Source organism: Apodemus sylvaticus, chromosome 3 (genome assembly GCF_947179515.1).
Source record: "Apodemus sylvaticus chromosome 3, mApoSyl1.1, whole genome shotgun sequence".
Taxonomy (NCBI): Eukaryota; Metazoa; Chordata; class Mammalia; order Rodentia; family Muridae; genus Apodemus; species Apodemus sylvaticus.
Genome location: NC_067474.1, coordinates 130,256,909 through 130,275,912, shown reverse-complemented (window position 1 = coordinate 130,275,912; position 19,004 = coordinate 130,256,909). Strand labels below are relative to the sequence as shown.

The 19,004-nt window shown below is 37.6% G+C and overlaps 1 protein-coding gene across 5 annotated transcripts in view; it reads left to right on the top strand.

Moving 5' to 3' along the window:
- Positions 1-19,004, top strand: part of Mast2 (microtubule associated serine/threonine kinase 2) — a 135,797-nt gene that overhangs the window by 51,506 nt on the left and 65,287 nt on the right. For all 5 annotated transcript variants that reach the window (XM_052177061.1, XM_052177060.1, XM_052177062.1 and 2 more), the window contains exon 4: positions 9,350-9,381. In XM_052177061.1, the coding sequence (XP_052033021.1) occupies positions 9,350-9,381 (32 nt within the window). The remainder of the gene's footprint in view (positions 1-9,349; positions 9,382-19,004) is intronic.

Genomic DNA, 19,004 nt, shown 5'->3' with positions numbered 1-19,004 from the left:
CCTATGTAACCAACTAATTCCATATTCGCATGTATTTTTCTAAGACAAAACACAATTTATGAAAATGCTTGTTAAACAGTCCCAAACTGAAAACAATTCAAATTTCTATCACTAATAGAAAGCAGTATAACTTGTTACTATTATATGCAGCAGTGTAGATGAATTTAAATACACTGTGCTATATACAAAACAAAGGCCTACATAAAAAGTTTCATACATTGGGAAGCTGAGGTATGAGGATACATAGTAATGTCCTATAGGGAGAGCAGGTGCGTTATTAGATGCATTAGAAATAGATAGATGGTTAAATATGTAATAATAAAGCAGAGAATAAAACATTAGCTGTAACATCTGTGCTATAGACAGATGTATTATATATAACATAAGGATACACACATGCACATTTCCTTAAACTTTTCTAGATTTTCATTCTAGATGGTGTGCTTGTTTGTTTTATTTGAATATTTTAAAAAATGTGTCTTGGGAGATTACTGCTTTGATGGTATAATGGAATGCAACTCTTGTTAATTAGAACTTAAAAAAGATATTTAAAATTGTAACATATATACTTAACTTGAAATTAGATTTATATAAAATTTGTGTGGGAACTAAGAAGAGAATTTTATTAAAACAGTGAATGTTAAGCTGGACCATGTCTCAGTAACTAAGAGCACTAGTTCCTCTTCCAGAGAACCCATGTTTGGTTTTCAGCATGCAAATAGTGAATCACAGCCATCTGAAACTCCTATTCTAGGGGATCTGAAGCTCTTTTCTGGACTCTGTAGGCGTCAAGCATATATGTAGCACACAGACAAGCATGCAAGCAAAATACTGACAAAACCAAAATAGATAAAATCAGAAAAAATGAATGCACGTTTAAATGTTAAAAAGGGACTAGTGAGATGCCTCATCAAGTAAGGTCGTTTGTCCCAGATGGCCTGATTTAGTCTGCAGGTTTCACCTGGTGGGAAGAGAGAACAACTTCTGCAACTTGTACTCCGGTCTCCACATGCACAGACCTTCCCACTTTCACATCTAATCAAAACCAAATAAATGAATTTATATTCAAAGTATGTAAACATACAGTCTTTTTTTGTTTTTTGTTTGTTTGTTTGGTTGGTTGGTTTTTTTTTTATTTTGTTTTTTTCAAGACAGTGTTTCTCTTTATAGCCCTGGCTGTTCTGGAACTCACTCTATAGAACAGGCTGACCTCGAACTCAGAAATCCACCTGCCTCTGCCTCCCAGAGTGCTGGGATTACAGGTCCGCCACCACCCTTTCTCTACAGTCTTACCAGCAATTTCCTCCTCCTCCTCCTCCTCCTCCTCCTGCATCTTCTAATTCTTCCTCCTCTTTCTCCTTCTAGTAATTGAGTATTAACTAGAGTGTGGTTCTTATTTGCTTCTTATAACAGCATTGCACAATTTCTCAAGCACTTGATGGCCATTTGTAAGTGTTCTGTTTTAGATTCATGGTGCAGTTCATGTATGTATGGCATGGAATGTACTGTCATGGCTAAAAGCACCTTTAGGAAGAAAGGGCTTATTTTAGGTAAGAATTCCAGGTTAGAGTTAATCATATCTGTGAAGCCAAACTGTCAGGAATTACATCTTTAGTTTTTACTCTGTAGTAAAAAGAGAGAAATGAATTCATTTATGCTTATTAATTTGTTTATTTTATTGATGGTTACACAGTTTAATAGGGAGGCATGGCATGTACTATTAATCGAAACAACTTGAGAGGCTAGGGTGGGGAGGATCAGTGGAGGCCATGGGTTTCAAACCATCATAGGGAACTGAGCAGGCTGTTATCTCAAAAGTTATTTCTCATAGCAATATTGTAGAATGCTTTTTTATGTTTTCTCTCAGTAGTTCACAGAGCTACCATTATCTGAGATAGGAAGAGACATTTGGGGGAGAATCAGCTCTGTTAAAAGAAGTGTTGATTTTATTGGACATTTCAGCCTTCAGATATTATATATAGCAATTAGTAAGAAGTGTTTAGGATAAGAGCTATGTCTGAGGATAAAAAAATATGCCAAGCATTGGAAATAGAGGGTTATTGGTCCAGTGCTTCTTTGGACAAGCTTTGACTATCTGATACTTTATTACTTAGCAGTTCTACATTTGAGTGGGAAATTATTTCTAAGAAACTTTTTCTTCTTCTTTTAGATAGGATCTGATGTAACCCAAATTGACCTCAGATTTACTGTGTATCTGAGGATGACTACTTTGAACTTCATCTTCTTGCCTCTACATTTCCAGTGCTGGTATTATATCTCTGTAACAATTTGCCCAGTACAAGAAAAGTTTGTAGCTATGTCCTAGGACATAAGTACTAGAATATTGATATGAGTATAGTTCTGATGGAGTTGGAAAAAATGAAAGAATATCATCTTGTATTTATTTGAGATGGATAAGTACACATTTGAGACTAATTATATGCATACTAATAAGACACATAAAAATAACAGATATTTAGTTCTACTTACACCTGATGACTCAGATCTGTAATCTAGCTGTTCTGGACACTTGAGACAGAGAATTGGAAATCTGAAGCCTGCCCCAACCACAGAGTGGATTCAAGGCAAGTAAAATGTGAGCTGGGAAGGTGGTGCAGGTAGGTAGCTAACCTCCCAGGAGTGCGGAGAGGCCTGAGAGCACAGGTAGGACCACCCCTGCTGCTCAGAGAAATGAGCGGACACAAGAGCCCAGGAGCAGCCTGGAACAGGAGTCTTCTGATTTCCATCTGCACCCAGAGCTGATCCTGGGCCACAGAGCTACATACACAAATACCACCACAAGAGAGCTGGTCTCCCAGGAGTGCCTACTACATACCTGTGTGCACTGGTAAAACCACCACCTCCTTCACATTCCTGGCCCAAGAGGGACCTGCCCAGAGCCATCAGAACACAGGAACCATGGATCAGCTGGGGACAGGATCCTTCTGGTTTCTATCTGCACACCTGAGCTGACTCTGTATCACAGCTCTCTATACCTAAATTCCTCCCAGAGTGAATGGGTCTCCCAGGAATACAGATACACAGGCCTGCAGGATAGATAAGTCACAGTCAGAGACAACAAGACCAGCTAACACCAGAGGTTAACCAGATGGCAAAAGGCAAACACAAGAACATTACCAACAGAAAAGATGACATGGCATCCATCATCTGAACCCAGTTATCTCAAAACAGTGAGCCTTGGTTACCCAGACACACAGGGAAAAGCAAGATTTGCATCTAAAAGTACATCTCTGATGATGATAGAAGACTTCAAAAATGACAAAAAATAACTCCCTTAAAGAAATACAGGAGAACATGGGTAAACAGGTAGAAGCCCTTAAGAGGAAACATAAAAATCCTGTAAAGAATTACAGGAAAACACAAACAAGTGAACAAAACCATCCAGGATCTAAAACTGGAAGTAGAAACAGTAAAGAAATCACAAAGGGAGACAACTCTGGAGATAGAAAACCTAGGAAAGAAATCAGGAGTCATAGATACAATCAACAACAGAATACAAGAGACAGAAGAATCTCAGGTGCTGAAGATACCACAGAAAACATTGAATCAACAGTCAAAGAAAATGCAAAACGCAAAAAGCTTCTAACCCAAAACATCCAGGAAATCCTGGACACAATGAGAAGGCCAAACCTAAGGATTATAGGTATAGAAGAGAGTGAAGATTTCCAACTTCTATATATAAGAAAGCAAGGATTTACATCTTAAAAGTCCAGTAAATATCTTCAAATTTATAGAAGAAAACTTCCCTAACCTAAAGAAAAAGATGCTGTGAACATACAAGAAGCCTACAGAACACCAAATAGACTAATCCAGAACAGAAATTCCTCCCGGCACATAATAATCAAAACACCAAATGCACTAAACAAAGAAAGAATATTAAAAGCAGTAAGGGAAAAGGGTCAAGTAACATATAAAGGCAGACCTATCAGAATTACACCAGAGACTATAAAAGCTAGAAGATTCTGGGCAGATGTCATATAGACCCTAAGAGAAAACAAATGCCAGCCCAGACTACTATACCCAGCAAAACTCACAATCACCATAGAGAAACCAAGATATTCCATGATAAAACCAAATTTACACAATATCTTAACACAAATCCAGCCCTACCAAGGATAATAGATGGAAAACGCCAACACAAGGAGGGGAACTACACCCTAAAAAAAGCAAGAAAGCAATCTTCTTTCAACAAACCCAAAAGAAAGTAACCACACAAATATAAAAAAACAACATCAAAAATGACAGAAAACAACAATCACTATTCTTTAATATCTCATAACATCAATGGACTCAATTCCTCAGTAAAAAGACATAGACAGGACCCAGCATTTTGCTGCATACAGGAAACACACCTCAGTGTCAAAGACAAACACTACCTCAGAGTAAAAGGCTGGAAAACAAATTTCCAAGCATATGGTCAAAGGAAACAAGCTGGAGTAGCCATTCAAATATCGATAAAATAGACTTACATCTAAAAGTCATTAAAAAAGACATGGAAGGACACTTCAGACTCATCAAAGGAAAAATATACCAAGAACTGGCAGCCAACATCAAACTAAATGGAGAGAAACTTGAAGCAATCCCACTAAAATCAGGGACTAGACAAGGATGCCCTCTCTTTCCATAGCTAGTCAATATAGTACTTGAAGTTCTAGCTAGAGCAATTAGACAACAAAAGGAGGTCAAAGGGATACAAATTGCAGATGATATGGTAGTCTACTTAAGTGACCCCAAAAACTCCACCAGAGAACTCCTACAGCTGATAAACAACTTCAGCAAAGTGGCCCATTATAAAATTAATTCAAATAAATCAGTAGCTTTTCCATACTCAAAGAATAAACAGGCTGAGAAAGAAATTAGGGAAACGGCATTCTTCATGATAGTCACAAACAATATAAAGTATCCTGATGTGACTAACCAAAGAAGTGAAAGATCTGTATGACAAGAACTTCAGGTCTCTGAAGAAAGAAATTGAAGACCTCAGAAGTTGGAAAGATTTCCCATGCTTGTGAATTGGCAGGAGTAATATAGTAAAAATTGCCATCTTGCCAAAAGCAATCTACAGATTCAATGCAATCCCCATCAAAATTCCAATTCAATAGATAGAGCAATTCTCAAATTCATCTGGAATAACAAAAAACCCTGGATAGCTAAAACTATTCTCAACAGTAAGTATCCCAGACCTCAAGCACTACTACAGAGCAATGGTGTTAAAAAATGCATGATATTGGTACAGTGACAGGCAGGTAGATCAGTGGAATAGAATTGAAGACCCAGAAATGAACCCACACACCTATTGTCACTTGATCTTTGACAAAGGAGTTAAGTCCATCCAGTGGAAAAGTGATAGCCTTTTCAACAAAGGGTGCTGGTTCAACTGGAGGTCAGCATGCAGAAGAATGCAAATCGATCTTATCTCCTTGTACTAAGCTCAAGTCCAAGTGGATCAAGGACCTCCACATAAAACCAGACACACTGAAACTAATAGAAAAGAAAGTGGGGAAGAGCCTTGAACACATTGGCACAGGAGAAAACTTCCTGAACAGAACACCAGTAACTTATGCGCTAAATTCAAGAATTGACAAATGGGACCTCATAAAATTACAAAGTTTCAGTTAGGCAAAGGACATTGTCAATAGGGCAACCAACATATTGGGACAAGATCTTTACCAACGGTACATCTGACAGAGGGCTAGTATCCACTATATACAAAGAGCTCAAGAAGTTAGACCCCAAAGAACCAAATAACCCTATTAAGAATGGGGTACAGAGCTAAACAAAGAATTTTCAACTGAGGAACATGGAATTGCAGAGAAGCACCCCCAAAAATGTTCAACATCCTTAGTCATCAGGGAAATGCAAATCAAAACAACCTTGAGATTTTACCTCACACCAGTCAGAACTGATAAGATCAAAAACTCAGGAGTCAGCAGTGACTGGTAAGCATATGGAGAAAGATGAACACTGCTGGTGGGATTGCAGGCTGGTACAACCACTCTGGAAATCAGTTTGGCATTTCTTTAGAAAACTGGGCATAATACTACTATAGGACCCGGATATACCACTCGGGCATATACCCAGAGGATTCTCTAGCATGCAATAAGGATACATGCTCCAGTATGTTTATAGCAGCCTTATTTATAATAGCCAGAATTCGGAAAGAACCCAGATATCCCTCAACAGAGGAATGGATACAGCAAATGTGGTACACTTGCACAATGGAATACTACTCAGTTATTAAAAACAATGAATTCATGAAATTCTTAGGTGAATGGATAGAACTAGAAAAATATCATCTTGAGTGAGGTAATTCAATCACAAAAGAACACACATAGTATGCACTAAGCTTGGAATACCCAAAATATAATTCACAGACCAAATGAAGCTTAAGAAGAGCAAAGTATGGATACTCTAGTCCTTCTTAGAAGGGGTAACAACACAGGAGGAGAGACAGGGACAAAGTGTGAAGCAGAGTCTGAAGGAAAGACCATCCAAAGACTGCCCCATCTAGGGATCCATCCCATATACAGTTACCAAACCCAAACACTATTGTGGATGCTAACAAGTGCTTTGCTGACAGGAGCCTGATGTAGGTGTCACCTGGGAGGCTCTGCCAGTGTATGATAAATACAGAGAGGGACACTCTTAGCCAACTATTGAACTGATTATATGGTCCCCAATGGAGGAGCTAGAGAAAGGACCCAAGGAGGTAGGCAGTGCCGTAGGAGGAACAACAATATGAGTCACCCAGTACCCCCCCAGAGCTCCAGGGACTAAGCCATCAACTAAAGAGTACACATAAAGGTACCCATGGCTCCAGATGCATATGCAACAGAGGATGGCTTTGTTGGCCATCAAAGGGAGGAGAGGCCCTTGGTTCTGAGAAGGCTAGATGCCCTAGTATAGGGGAATGCCAGGACAGGGAAGCGGGAGTGGGTGGATTGGTTAGCAGGGGGAGGGAGGGTGAGTTAGGGTTTTTTTGGGGGAGGGGGAACCAGGAAAGGGGACAACATTTGAAATGTAAATAAAAATATATCTACTAAAAAAATGTGAGCTGGGGATAGCTTGGTCATATAGTGCTTTACTAGCATGTTCAAGGCTGTAGGTTCAATTCCTTGACTAGACAGGGAGATAGGGAGGAAATCGCTTTCTTTTTTTAAACATTTTAATTTTTTACCTAAAATTTATTTCATGTGGTATATTTTGATTATATTATTTCCTGTTCCCCATTTCCTCCTAGATTCTCCTCACCTTCCTACCCAGCTGACTTTATGTTCTTATAAGGTCTCTCAAAAGCAAAAAACAAACTAAAAAAGCACTAAAATCCCATAGATTCCATTTTGTGTTGGCTAACTACTTGTGAGAGTGGGTCTGCTCCAGAGTGTGGTTGGATATACTTAGGGACACTCCATTGCAGAAAACTCAGTTTTAGGTAGGATTTCTTAAATGGGGACTGGTAAGAACTAGGACTTAAAACATTGAAAGTCAGTCACAGGGTTCCTGTTCTTACTCTTTTTAAGGTTTATATAAAACATTAACTATTTCTAATAGTTAATATAGATGCCTTTTCATGTATTTTGGACACATAGTTTACATGTTTTAGGTTAGATGTGTATGGTTTCATAGGTAGATGAGGATGAGGATGCGCATCAACACGGAGGCCAGAGTGTCAATTCTCGGAATTGTCTACCTTGTATTTTAGATAGCTCCTCTCCCTGGGATCTGGGACTGCCCTATTAGATGTATCTGGCTGATCAGCAAGCCCCAGAGATGTGTCTTTCTCTGCCTTTGCAGTGCTGAGGTTACTAAGCATCTGGCTTTTCGTGTTGGGTTGTAACAAGTTCTCATTCCAAGTACTTTAGTCTCTGTAATGATCTTTTTTTTTTAATGATTTTTTATTTTTTTATTTATTTTTATGTGAGTACGTCGCTGTCTTTAGACACACCAGAAGAGTGCATCAGATACCATTGCAGATAGTTGTGAGCCACCATGTGGTTGCTGGGAATTGAACTTAGGACTTTTGGAAGAGCAGTCAGTACTCTTAACTGCTGAGCCATCTCTCCAGCCCCTGTAATGATCTTTTATTTTCTATTTTCTGTATTATAATTATGTTACTAAAATATTTTACTTTTTTACTTTTTTTGATACATGGTTTCTGTGTGTAGCAGCTCTAGCTGTCCTGGAACTCCCACTGTACACCAGGCTGGCCTTGAACTCAAAAATCTGCCTGCCTTTGCCTCTGCCTCTGCCTCCCAAGTGCTCTCTCACCATTTGTTTGATATCCTAACCATAGTGAATCCTTTGTAGTTCATTACCAAGAAAAGACTGGCACAGAGACTGAGAAGGTGATTACATGTAATGGGAAAAAAAATACTGTAATTATCTGTGAGATCTTCCTTTTAATTAGAAAGAATAAAGAGGTCATTGTGATGTTTCATTAACATTTATTTATTCTTTATAGTTTTCTTTTATATAACCTTTTTGCAAAAGCTTTTTTGAAAGCAATTAATGTGAAAATTACAAAAATCAAAAAATTAGTAATATAAAATTGAGAATTGTAATTTTTAAATAATGTAATGCATATGAAATGAGTAATTAAAATGAAGAAAGTTAGGTTTTAAAAGTTGAATGAGTGCTTTCAAAGCAACACATTTTACGTCTTAGCAATGCATTTAAAATAGAGAACCTTAATTTTTTTAAGAATTATTTATTTTTTGTATATGAGTACACTGTAGCTATCTTCAGACATACTGGAAGAGAGTGTCAGACTCTATTACAGATGGTTGTGAGCTACCATGTGGTTGCTGGGATTTGAACTCAGAACACTGAAGAGCAGTGAGTGCTCTTAACAACTGAGCCCTCTCTCCAGCCCCATAGAGAACCTTTGAAATCCTTAAGTTCCTATTTCTGTGTATTATTTTGTCATTTTATTGTTATGTATATTTTAGCAAAACTGCAAAATCTCTTCTGAATGTAAAACATGGCTGGATATTAGTATAATGGAGGAATATTTATGAAATAGTATGTATGGACAAGTGAATGGTCAGAATCTTGTGTATCTCTGGCTGTCCTGGAAGTAACTGTATGGATTAGGCTAGCTTGGGACTCAAAGGTTTGCATGTCTCTGTCTCCTCAGTACTGTGGTTAAAGGCTTGTACCACTATGCCTGGCTTTCATAAAATTTTAAAGGCAAAAGAAGATACTAAGATGTAGAAACATTTAAGTGTGCTGTTATTGAGATGATGCTATAAATTTCATAGGCCATTTAGCTCACAGGATTCAAATGGGCCCTTATTTGTTTAACTTATTTATGTGTTTTGTTTTTCAGAAGGAATTGAGCCTTCCAAGGAGAGGCAGCTTGTAAGTAGATGGTTTCTACCATTATGATTTTATCTGATGATCTCCTCATGATTTGGAACTGTCCTAAGAACTTATTGTTAATACTATTACAAAAATCTCATTCAAAAGTCTTCTGGGTGCCAGAGAGATAGATTGTTCAGTGGTTTGAAGCAGAGGACCTGTGTTCAATTCCCAGGACCCACGTGGTGGTTTACTATTTGTTCCAAATGATCTGGTGCACTCCTCTGACCTCCATGGGCAACAGGCACATATGTGGTATACAGACATATACACTGGTATAGCATTCTTATTCATTTTTTTAAAATCCTGTTTCTGCTTATGTTTCTCATTGGGTTAGAGACTTCTTCAGTAACCTCATTGCCCCAAGTCCTCTTCTCTTGACTCTTAACAGTTCTTCTTCTAACAGTTTTGTAGAAGTACTGTCACTTACATACCTATCACAATTATTTTTTGGCAAGGGTGAGGGGATTTACTTTTAGTAAGCTAAGAATGTTGAGGTATTAAATCTGAAATTCTTTGTGTCTGAACTCTACAACATGTATATGTTGAAGACAATGATTCTTCTGACAAGTTGGAGCAGGGGCAGCCACATTTAGAAAGCAGACTGAAGCAGGTACCGATCCTATTTAGTTTTTTTTCTGGATTGAGGGTTAGTAGAGATTAGAAAGTAATTTTTGTCCTTGGACTTTAATTTTAATAAATTAAGAAATCTTAAGAAATGTCTTCTTTGGCTACTTTTGTCCTAAGAATTTACTGATTTGACCAATTAGAGTTTCTGAAATGTATCTTTAAAAGTATAATGTGGCATTGGAGAAGTAACTCAGTGCTAGCACAGTGTATGCTTAGCTTGGATGAATCTCATGCACAAGGTTCCATCTCAGTCAGTGAAGAGGAAGAAAATGTAGAATGTGAATTTACTGAATTAAAATTTCCATGCTAAGGCCCATCAATTGTTACTTTAAACAGCTTTACCAAACTTACACTCATACCAACATCTACTATGCTTAATTAAGGGTCAAAATTTGGAAAACACTAGGATGAGGATATCTCTGTGGACAGTGTACTTGTTACACAAGCATGAGGACCTAAGTCAAATCCCCCTAAACCTACCTAAAGCTGAGCTTAGTACCATGTATATGTAACCCAGTTTTCATATGGGGAGATGGGAGATGAAGGCAAAAGAATCCTTAGAAAAATAGGGACTGGCTAGTTGAGCATGTACAGTCGTGAACAATGAAGAGGCTCTGTTCAACACTGGAGGTTGTCCTCTTAGTCCACATATGTGTTGTGATATATGTCTTCACAGTTTTACAAACATGAATGCCCTTTCATACACACCTGTGAGAACACACATGCACATACAAACAATTTTGGGAACTATTAAACAGAACTGTGATATAACAATGACTTTGGAACTTTTTTATGAAAACTTGCACTATTATATATGAAGTAGCTATAGTGTTACTGTTTGTTACTAAGTGTACTAAAGAGATTTATTTAGTGTATTTATTTAGTGGATGGATATACTTATGCCATGACATATGTGCAGATCAGAGGACAATTAGCAGGAGTCCATTTTCTCCATCACGTAGGCTTTGAGACTTGTACTCAGGTTGTCAGGGTTGATTGCAGATGCCTTCACCTGTTGAACCATTTGCTAGCCTTTAAATGTCTATAAACATGAAGTATATCATATAATTTTTCTCCCTGCCCCCGCTGCCTTTCAAACAAATTGGTTTAATTCCTGGTGATACAGAAGTCAGAATACAACAAGGTGAATCTGTAGGGTCTGACAGGATTCTATACTGGATTTGGTTTGAATTCACAACTGAAGTAGGAGTTGCTGAATGAGAACTATAGAAAATAGCCGCCTTTTGATTTTTTTTTTAACTGAATATCGTCTTCATTTACATTGCCAATGGTAAAACCTTTCCCCCTTCCCCAAAGACCCCCAACCCTTCTTCGCTCTTTGATTTTTTTTAAACAAATGTTTATTAAAATGTTCAACACGTTGCTTGACAACACTTCATTCTACATCTAAGTGGTAAAAGGTGTTATGTCAGAGAGGATCCAGGTGTTTAAATAGGAATGGAAGAGGGTCACTATCACTAACAACAACTTTTTTTACAAGATATCTTAATTCTATTTGTGGCCTGGGGGTCTTTGCCATGGCTTTGGCTCTTAGCTCCTCAGATTTCTTCTGCTCCTCCTTTTGTTTCTACCTGAAAGCCTTCTCTTCCTAGTTCACCTTCTTGGGCTGTCCAAGGCTTCTTTTTGTCACCTGTGGGTGACATAATTCTTGACTGTCCCCCATTTACTTGTCTCCCTGTCCCCAAAATAGTTCATATGTATTTTTTAATGTATGAAACAGGTAATTCTATCACTATTGAGCATTTTGCTTTATATTAAGACTTCAGTGATTAAATTCTTCCCTGAAATTTTTTTTAAACTGTTTTTACAAAGCTCATTAGATTTTCCTATAAAGGAACTCTGGATATGAGTCACAACTGAGATTCAGCTTTGACTGTATCACAGAATAGACTTTATAACTTAGACAAATCACTTCATTTTAAATTCAGTCTTAGTTCCCTAATCTTTGAAATAGAGATCATGACACCTGCTTTTCCTTTCTATTAAAACTGTTAGAAGGATCATTTAATAGTAAGTATCATAGCTTAGTAATTTTGGTTTGTTTTAAGATGCATTATATTTTTAAAAGACTGTATTTTATGTTGTGTTTTCCCTGCATGTTTGTACATGTTCCATATTTATGAAGAGCCCATGGAGGCCAGAAGGTGTCAGATCCCTCCTGAAAACTGAAACTGAGTCCTTTGGAAGAGCAGCCAGTGCTCTTAACCACTCATCATCTCTCTAGCCCCTCTGATTGTTTTAATGCAATTTTGCAGTAGGTTTCATTTCTAGTGTCTTAAGTGTCCAAAATCATCTCAGAGTTGGTAAAGGCAAGGGCTCAGTTGGAGTGTTGTCTGAAATGTATGGTAGTCTTGGGATCTATAAGAGAGCAAGCTGAGTAAGCCAGGGGAAGCAAGCCAGTAAGAAACATCCCTCCATGGCCTCTGGATCAGCTCCTGCTTCCTCACCTGCTTGAGTTCCAGTCCTGACTTCCTTTGGTGATCAATAGCAATATGGAAAGTGTAAGCTGAATAAACCCCCTCCTCCCGAACTTGCTTCTTCTTGGTCATATTTGTGCAGGAATAGAAACCCTGACTAAGAAACCATACCTATTAACTAATAATAATAAAATAAAAGCAAACCAGAACAGGACAAAACAAACAAACCAAAAGTCCCAAAGGAAAAAACACAAGAAATAATCACACACACACATGCTCCCACCACACAGAACTTCCATAAAAACACAAAATCAGAAACCATAATTGTCTTAGGGTTTTTATTCCTTTGAAGACCAAGACCATGAATCTCTTCACAGCAATAAAAACACTAAGACAGGCTTGTTCCACACTCTGTTAGCAGCTCTCCTTGGCAGATATCCCACAAGTGTGGCTTCTCCTACACCTTGGGGTTTCCAAGGCAATCCAGGCTTCACTTGCACAACTTCAAACAGTGGCCTCTCTCTGTCTCCATGCAGTGACACCACTGCCACACACCTGGCCTCAGTGGCTTTTTTTAGTCAGAGGGAGATTTCATAATCCCTTTTTTGTATCCTTGCCTCTAAAGCACACAGAGCCACACAGTAAAAACTGCCAAGTTCCTTTGCTTGCTGGGCTGGACATGATCTCCTTATTCCAATACATTTTTACCATCTTTATGTTTTCGATGCTTTCCTTCACTGATGGCAAAAGACCTGTAAGATTCAAAAAAACAAACAACCAAAAAAAAAAAAAAACAACCCAACCCCCAAACACCTCATATTGTACTGCAGAACAATAGTGATAAAAACAGCATGGTATTGGTACAGAGACAGACAGGTCGATCAGTGGAATATAATTGAAGACCCAGAAATAACCCCACACACTAACAGACACTTGATCTTGATCTTCAACAAAGAAGCCAAAAACATACAGTGGGAAAAAGAAAGCATTTTCAATAAGTGGTGCCATTTATCTATTGTTGGTCTTACAGCCTGAGCCCTTGGAGTTCTGTTTAGGAAAATTTCCCCTGTGCGAATGAGTTTGAGGCCCTCTCCCACTTTCACTTCTATTAGATTCAGTGCATCTGGTTTTATGTTGAGGTCTTTGATCCACTTGGACTTGAGCTTTGTGTAAGGTAACAAATATGGAACTATCTTCATTTTTCTACAGACTCCTAGTTGGACAAGCACCATTTATTGAAGATGCTTTCTTTTTTTCTGTAAGATTTGACCCTTTATGCCAAGTACTAGGTTAGTTTTGCTGGAAGGATTTTGTTTGAACTGGCCGTACAAAATTTCTGCAGTTCCTTAAAAGTGTCTTGTTAAACCTGAATGAATATGATTCTCAAAATGTTACATTTGAGGCAATTCCTTGGTTGCATAAGTGCTTTTTGCAATTGTGTATGTGTGTGTGTGTGTGTGTGTGTGTGTGTGAGAGAGAGAGAGAGAGAGAGAGAGAGAGAATTACACCTATTCAGATAACTATATTGCTTTGAAAAGTGAGGAGACTTAGCTAAGCCTTTCTCAATCCTGCTTGGAGGCTGGCCAGAGAGAACGAGAAGTGATTTATCAGTGTTTCATCACACAAGAGTTGAGTCTACCAATTTAAGGGTTATAAATAGCCTAACAGAAGATAATGGGCTTCTTTTACATATTAGAAACTAAACATTAGAAGACTATTTCTAACAATAACTATAGTCATTCCTTCTTAGTGTGCAGTCCTGTATATTAATTTTCATTTTAGTAGTTCAGATGTTAGCAGTCTTCTCTGCTAAAAGGAGTTTTGGAAATTCTGACTCAGTCCACTGGAATGATCTGGAAGTGGTCCAGTTGTCCTGGTGATGCCACCAAAAGCCTGTGCCCAAGAGTCTAGTCTTTGACCTGTTCATAGTTTTAAATACTTGCTGACTTCTTTGCCTTGTAGCTCTGAGACAAGTTTTCTTTGCTGAAAACACAGACTCTGGCTACTGATTGATTGCATAGCTTTCAAACAAGCATCACTGTGAAAGAGGTTCTTTATAGTTAACAGATGTGAAGTAATTATGGTTATTTTACTGATAATTTTCAAAAGTGAAAGTTCTGATTAAAAGCCATTAAGAGGATACAAGTAACAATTAAGTTGTTTAATACCATGTAAAGACAAAACAGTTATGTGATGGTGATACATGCATTAAATCCCAGCATTAAGGAGGCAGAGGCATCTGGACCTCTGAGTTCAAGGTCATCCTGACCTATGGAAAAAGTTCCAGGACAGACATGACTACACAGGTTTGAACAAAGTATTTACAGAATAGTTTTTTCAGAAGATGGTGAATTGTGCCGCGCTGATTCCCTGACCAGCAGGGAAGAAAGACTAGCACACCAGTTCCTTCCAGAGAGAGTTTACTCAGAATGTATGCTAAGTTACAGCTTGCTGGATATATCCCCGAATATCCCTTGAGCGAGACTGATATACCCTCGCTAGGACAGCTCATGGTCCGAGATGACGCTTCGCTCTGCCATTGGCCCAAGCAACATGGCGTGAGATCAGGCCACTAAGTGATCCACGCCCCAAGCCTTATACCGACTTGTTTACTCCAAGTGGCCAGGCTCAGGCAGCGCCATCTTAAAGGCGCAGTCAGCTCTTCACAGTGAATGATATATCTGATTTATAAAACATGTTGAATATAATTATTACAGAGAAACCTAACATGACATTTTAGTCATCCGATACAATATACATACTAAAAGGATATAGGAAACATCATGTAAAAAGAGTCAGGGTGGAGTCTGCAGAGATGTCTCTGGTTCAAATCACTGGATGTTCTTTCAGAGGACCTGGGTTTGATTCCTATTCCCAGCATCAGTCAGTGGTTCTCAGCCTTCCTGATGCTGCACTGCTTTAATATAGTTCGTCATGTTGCAGTGACCCCCAACCATAAAATTATTTTCATTGTTACTTTATAACTAATTTTGCAATATAAATATCTGATAGGCAGGATATCCAAGATGTGTTCTCAAAGAGGTAAAGATCCACAATTTGAGAACCTCTGCCCTTCATGATGAATAACAACCATTTGAAATTCCTGATACTCCTGTTTGGTCTCCATGAGCACTGTACACATGAGGTGCACAGACACACATTCAGGCAAAAATACCCATATGCATGAAATAAAAAAATATTTAAAATAAAGTATTTGGCGAGTCTGATATAAATATTAGACATCAGTATTTTTATAAAATTATGTTGGTCCATAAGGTATTTGATAACAGATTTTGAAGCAATGTCATTACTGAGTATTTTAAACAACTGAGGTCAATATTGAAGATACTGTACTGTTGTTTCCTAATAAAATATGGTTAAACACTTTTAGGATATTGAATGCCACTCTTATAACTATATTACTATATATAGTTTTGTATAGCTATAGACGTTATCATAGGCTGCTTGTACTAGTTTAATGAAATAAAGTATACGTTTTGGAAAATTCTATGTATGACACTTAATTGTAAAACTGACAGAATGTAGAATTTCTTAGGAACAACCAACTTCTGGACATTCCTGTGAGAGAGCTTCTGGAATTGATAAATCTAGGAACACCTACCGTAAATGCAGATGATACTATTCGTTGGACTGAGTTAAAAAGGGAGGAAGTAGGCACAGCATTAGCATTTTTAGTTCTCTGACTGTGGATGCCACATGATGCCTACTTCTGACTTGTGCTTTCCTCACTTCTCTGCCTTGCTGAACTGGACTCTCAAGCTAGGAGCCTTTCCTTCCCTAATTTGTTCTTGTCTGGCATTTGGTTATAACAATGAGAAACATATCAGCTAAAAAGGCACTTCTAGCTTCTTCTAGGCTATATAAGGGTAATATATAGTTGATGGCCAGCAGATAGCTAGGATTGTCTTTTTTATACCACAAGGAAATGAATTCATTCATTGATCTGAATTTAGAGTTGAATTTTTCCTGAATCAAGATTATTTGAGGAAAAACATTAGTCAAGATAGCATGCTGATTACAGGTTTTTGAAATACTACATGTAAAAAAACTAGCTAGGTTCTGTTGGAATTTCTGATACAAAAACAAAGCTAATATGTGCTGCTTTAAGTGGCCACGGTTGTGGCCATTTTTTTTAATGCAGTAGAAAAACATAGGCATTGATTTTGATTCTTTGTTTCTTTATTCATATCTGTTTGTTGGAGTCTGGCTTTGAACTCTATTATAGAGGATGGCTTAAACTTCTGATCATTTAGTCTTTCTACTCAAGTTTTCATTAATCTTAGATGGAGTTCGTTCTTTCACTGAAGTTTCTACTTTTATAGTACATTAATGGCATTCTGACAGTTTTCCCTCCATAGCCTTTAAGGAGAGAAGAAAGATGTAGTCATCTTCCTGGGTTCTGAACAGAAGTTTGGGTGGAATTTTAGCATTCCATTTTGCTAGTTTAGATGACCAGCTTAGATGCAGCTTTATATCTTTAAGGATCTTGGTTTTGGTTTGTAATGTTTAGCTGATCTCTAATGTGAGTGATATATTCCACAGCCTCTTCCCGCATTGCTCTGAGTAATAACACAGTCCACAAAGCTTTCTGTGAATGGATAGGAAAGGTTGGATGTTTCATTTGCCATACTACTATGCATTAAGCCCTATCATTAATTCAGTAAAGTCTTAGGCACAGGGATATTGTACAGACTTCAGTGCCAGTAAACTTAAAGAATGTAATCTTGCCTGGAGCTGTATTAAACTATACAGGTAAAAATAGTATTCTTTTTTTATGTTAAGATAAAGGATATAAAATATGACAATATTTTCTAAAAGTCAAATGTTTTCCATCTTCAGTATTATTGAAGAAATGCCCATACTGTATCAGTTTTCCTGTGGTTAATATCACAGTGCAGTCTAGAGAAAAATCAGTTTGCCATTGTTGTTAGACACTTTTACTGAAACGTTTAACTCAGGAATTTGTAATATTATTTCTAGAGACAAAGTACTTTGGTTCAGTATTTTGGCTGAAGAGAGTGATATTATTTTGGGCTAATAAAATTCATATGAAGGATAATTAAGCATAAAACGAGGAGAGGCTGATTTTCAGTTTACCAATGTAAGCTGTCTTATTTTGTTTGGTTTTATATGGTTATTGTTGCTTGAAATAATGGGAATATTAATAGCATATATTGTATAGGGATACTATGACTATAGGTATTGTGTGGGAAGTACTTAGGTTTTAACCTGCTAAGTGCTTTAATAAGGTTTGAATTGTTTTGTTTTTTTTTTCTGGGCGGTGGTGGTGCATGCCTTTGATCCCAGCACTTGGGAGGCAGAGACAGAGGCAGGCAGATTTCTGAATTTGGGGCCAGCCTGGTCTACAGAGTGAGTTCCAGGACAGCCAGGGCTACACAGAGAAATCCTGTCTCGGGGGAAAAAAAAGTTTGATTTTTTTGGGGGGTGTGTGTGTGGTTATTACTGTACTTTATTAACCTTGGTTTAGATATTAAAGGACTGGAAAATATTGTGAAGAAACTTAAAGCCCTGTCACAATTTTAAGCTGAATCTAGAATGGAATAGTCTGAGGCTATGGCTTTTGTGACTGATCCTGATGTACTAGAACTTCCTAAGTAGGATCCAGTACTTGCTGAGGTTTCTGAAAGCATTCAGGTACCTTTAAGTCTTGGAGAGGAAAGATTTGAAACTGTGAAGGCTAAGGAATTGAGCTAATATGTTGTGGGAATGTATAGCTACCAGGCAAGGGTAGATTTGCTTAGGTGATTAAAACAGAACAATAACTTTCAAATGTTTTAGATGCTTAGTATTAAACTCTACTCATATTTTATGTATTTCAATAATAATTGTAACTAAATTCATAAAACTGTGTTTGACCTTATTATGTGTAATACTCCGACATACTGTCTTTTCCCCCTTTTAAAAAATGTTGATCCTGTTCTCCTCACTTGATTTGACATTACATATCAATCTTTTGATGTTCACCTGGAAAACGGTTGGCCATACTTGGCCATGGCCATGACTGAAGAGCCTGTAACAGTTACCTAGTATTGTACTTCTTGCTCTTCAGCTCCTGGGTTGCGTCTTTGATTGCTTAGCTTTCTGTTCGTCAGGCTGTTTTCTCAGATGATTGCATGTTACTTAGATGCATCTCCTTTTTTAAAACAGGAAGACAGACAATAGTAGCCAACATTTCCATAGTGCTTTCTGTGCTGTATACTTTTCTGTTTTGTATATTCATCTATATTGGGTACCTTGATTATCTTCATTTTACAGATGGGAAGATAAATCATACTTAATTAGCTTACATTAAAGTCTTATATGTCTTACATGTAAATGTTTTCTGTAATAGTTATTGGATCAAATTACATTAGTTTCTGGGCTTGCAATTATTTTTATTATGTTGAGAGGTTTCATGTATCTCAGGGTGGTCTCAATTTTCTGGGTAGGCAAAGATTACCTTGAATTTTATCTTTTTGCCTCTACCTCCCAGGTCCTGGTATTAGTTATACATTAATATTCTGGCCTTATTTT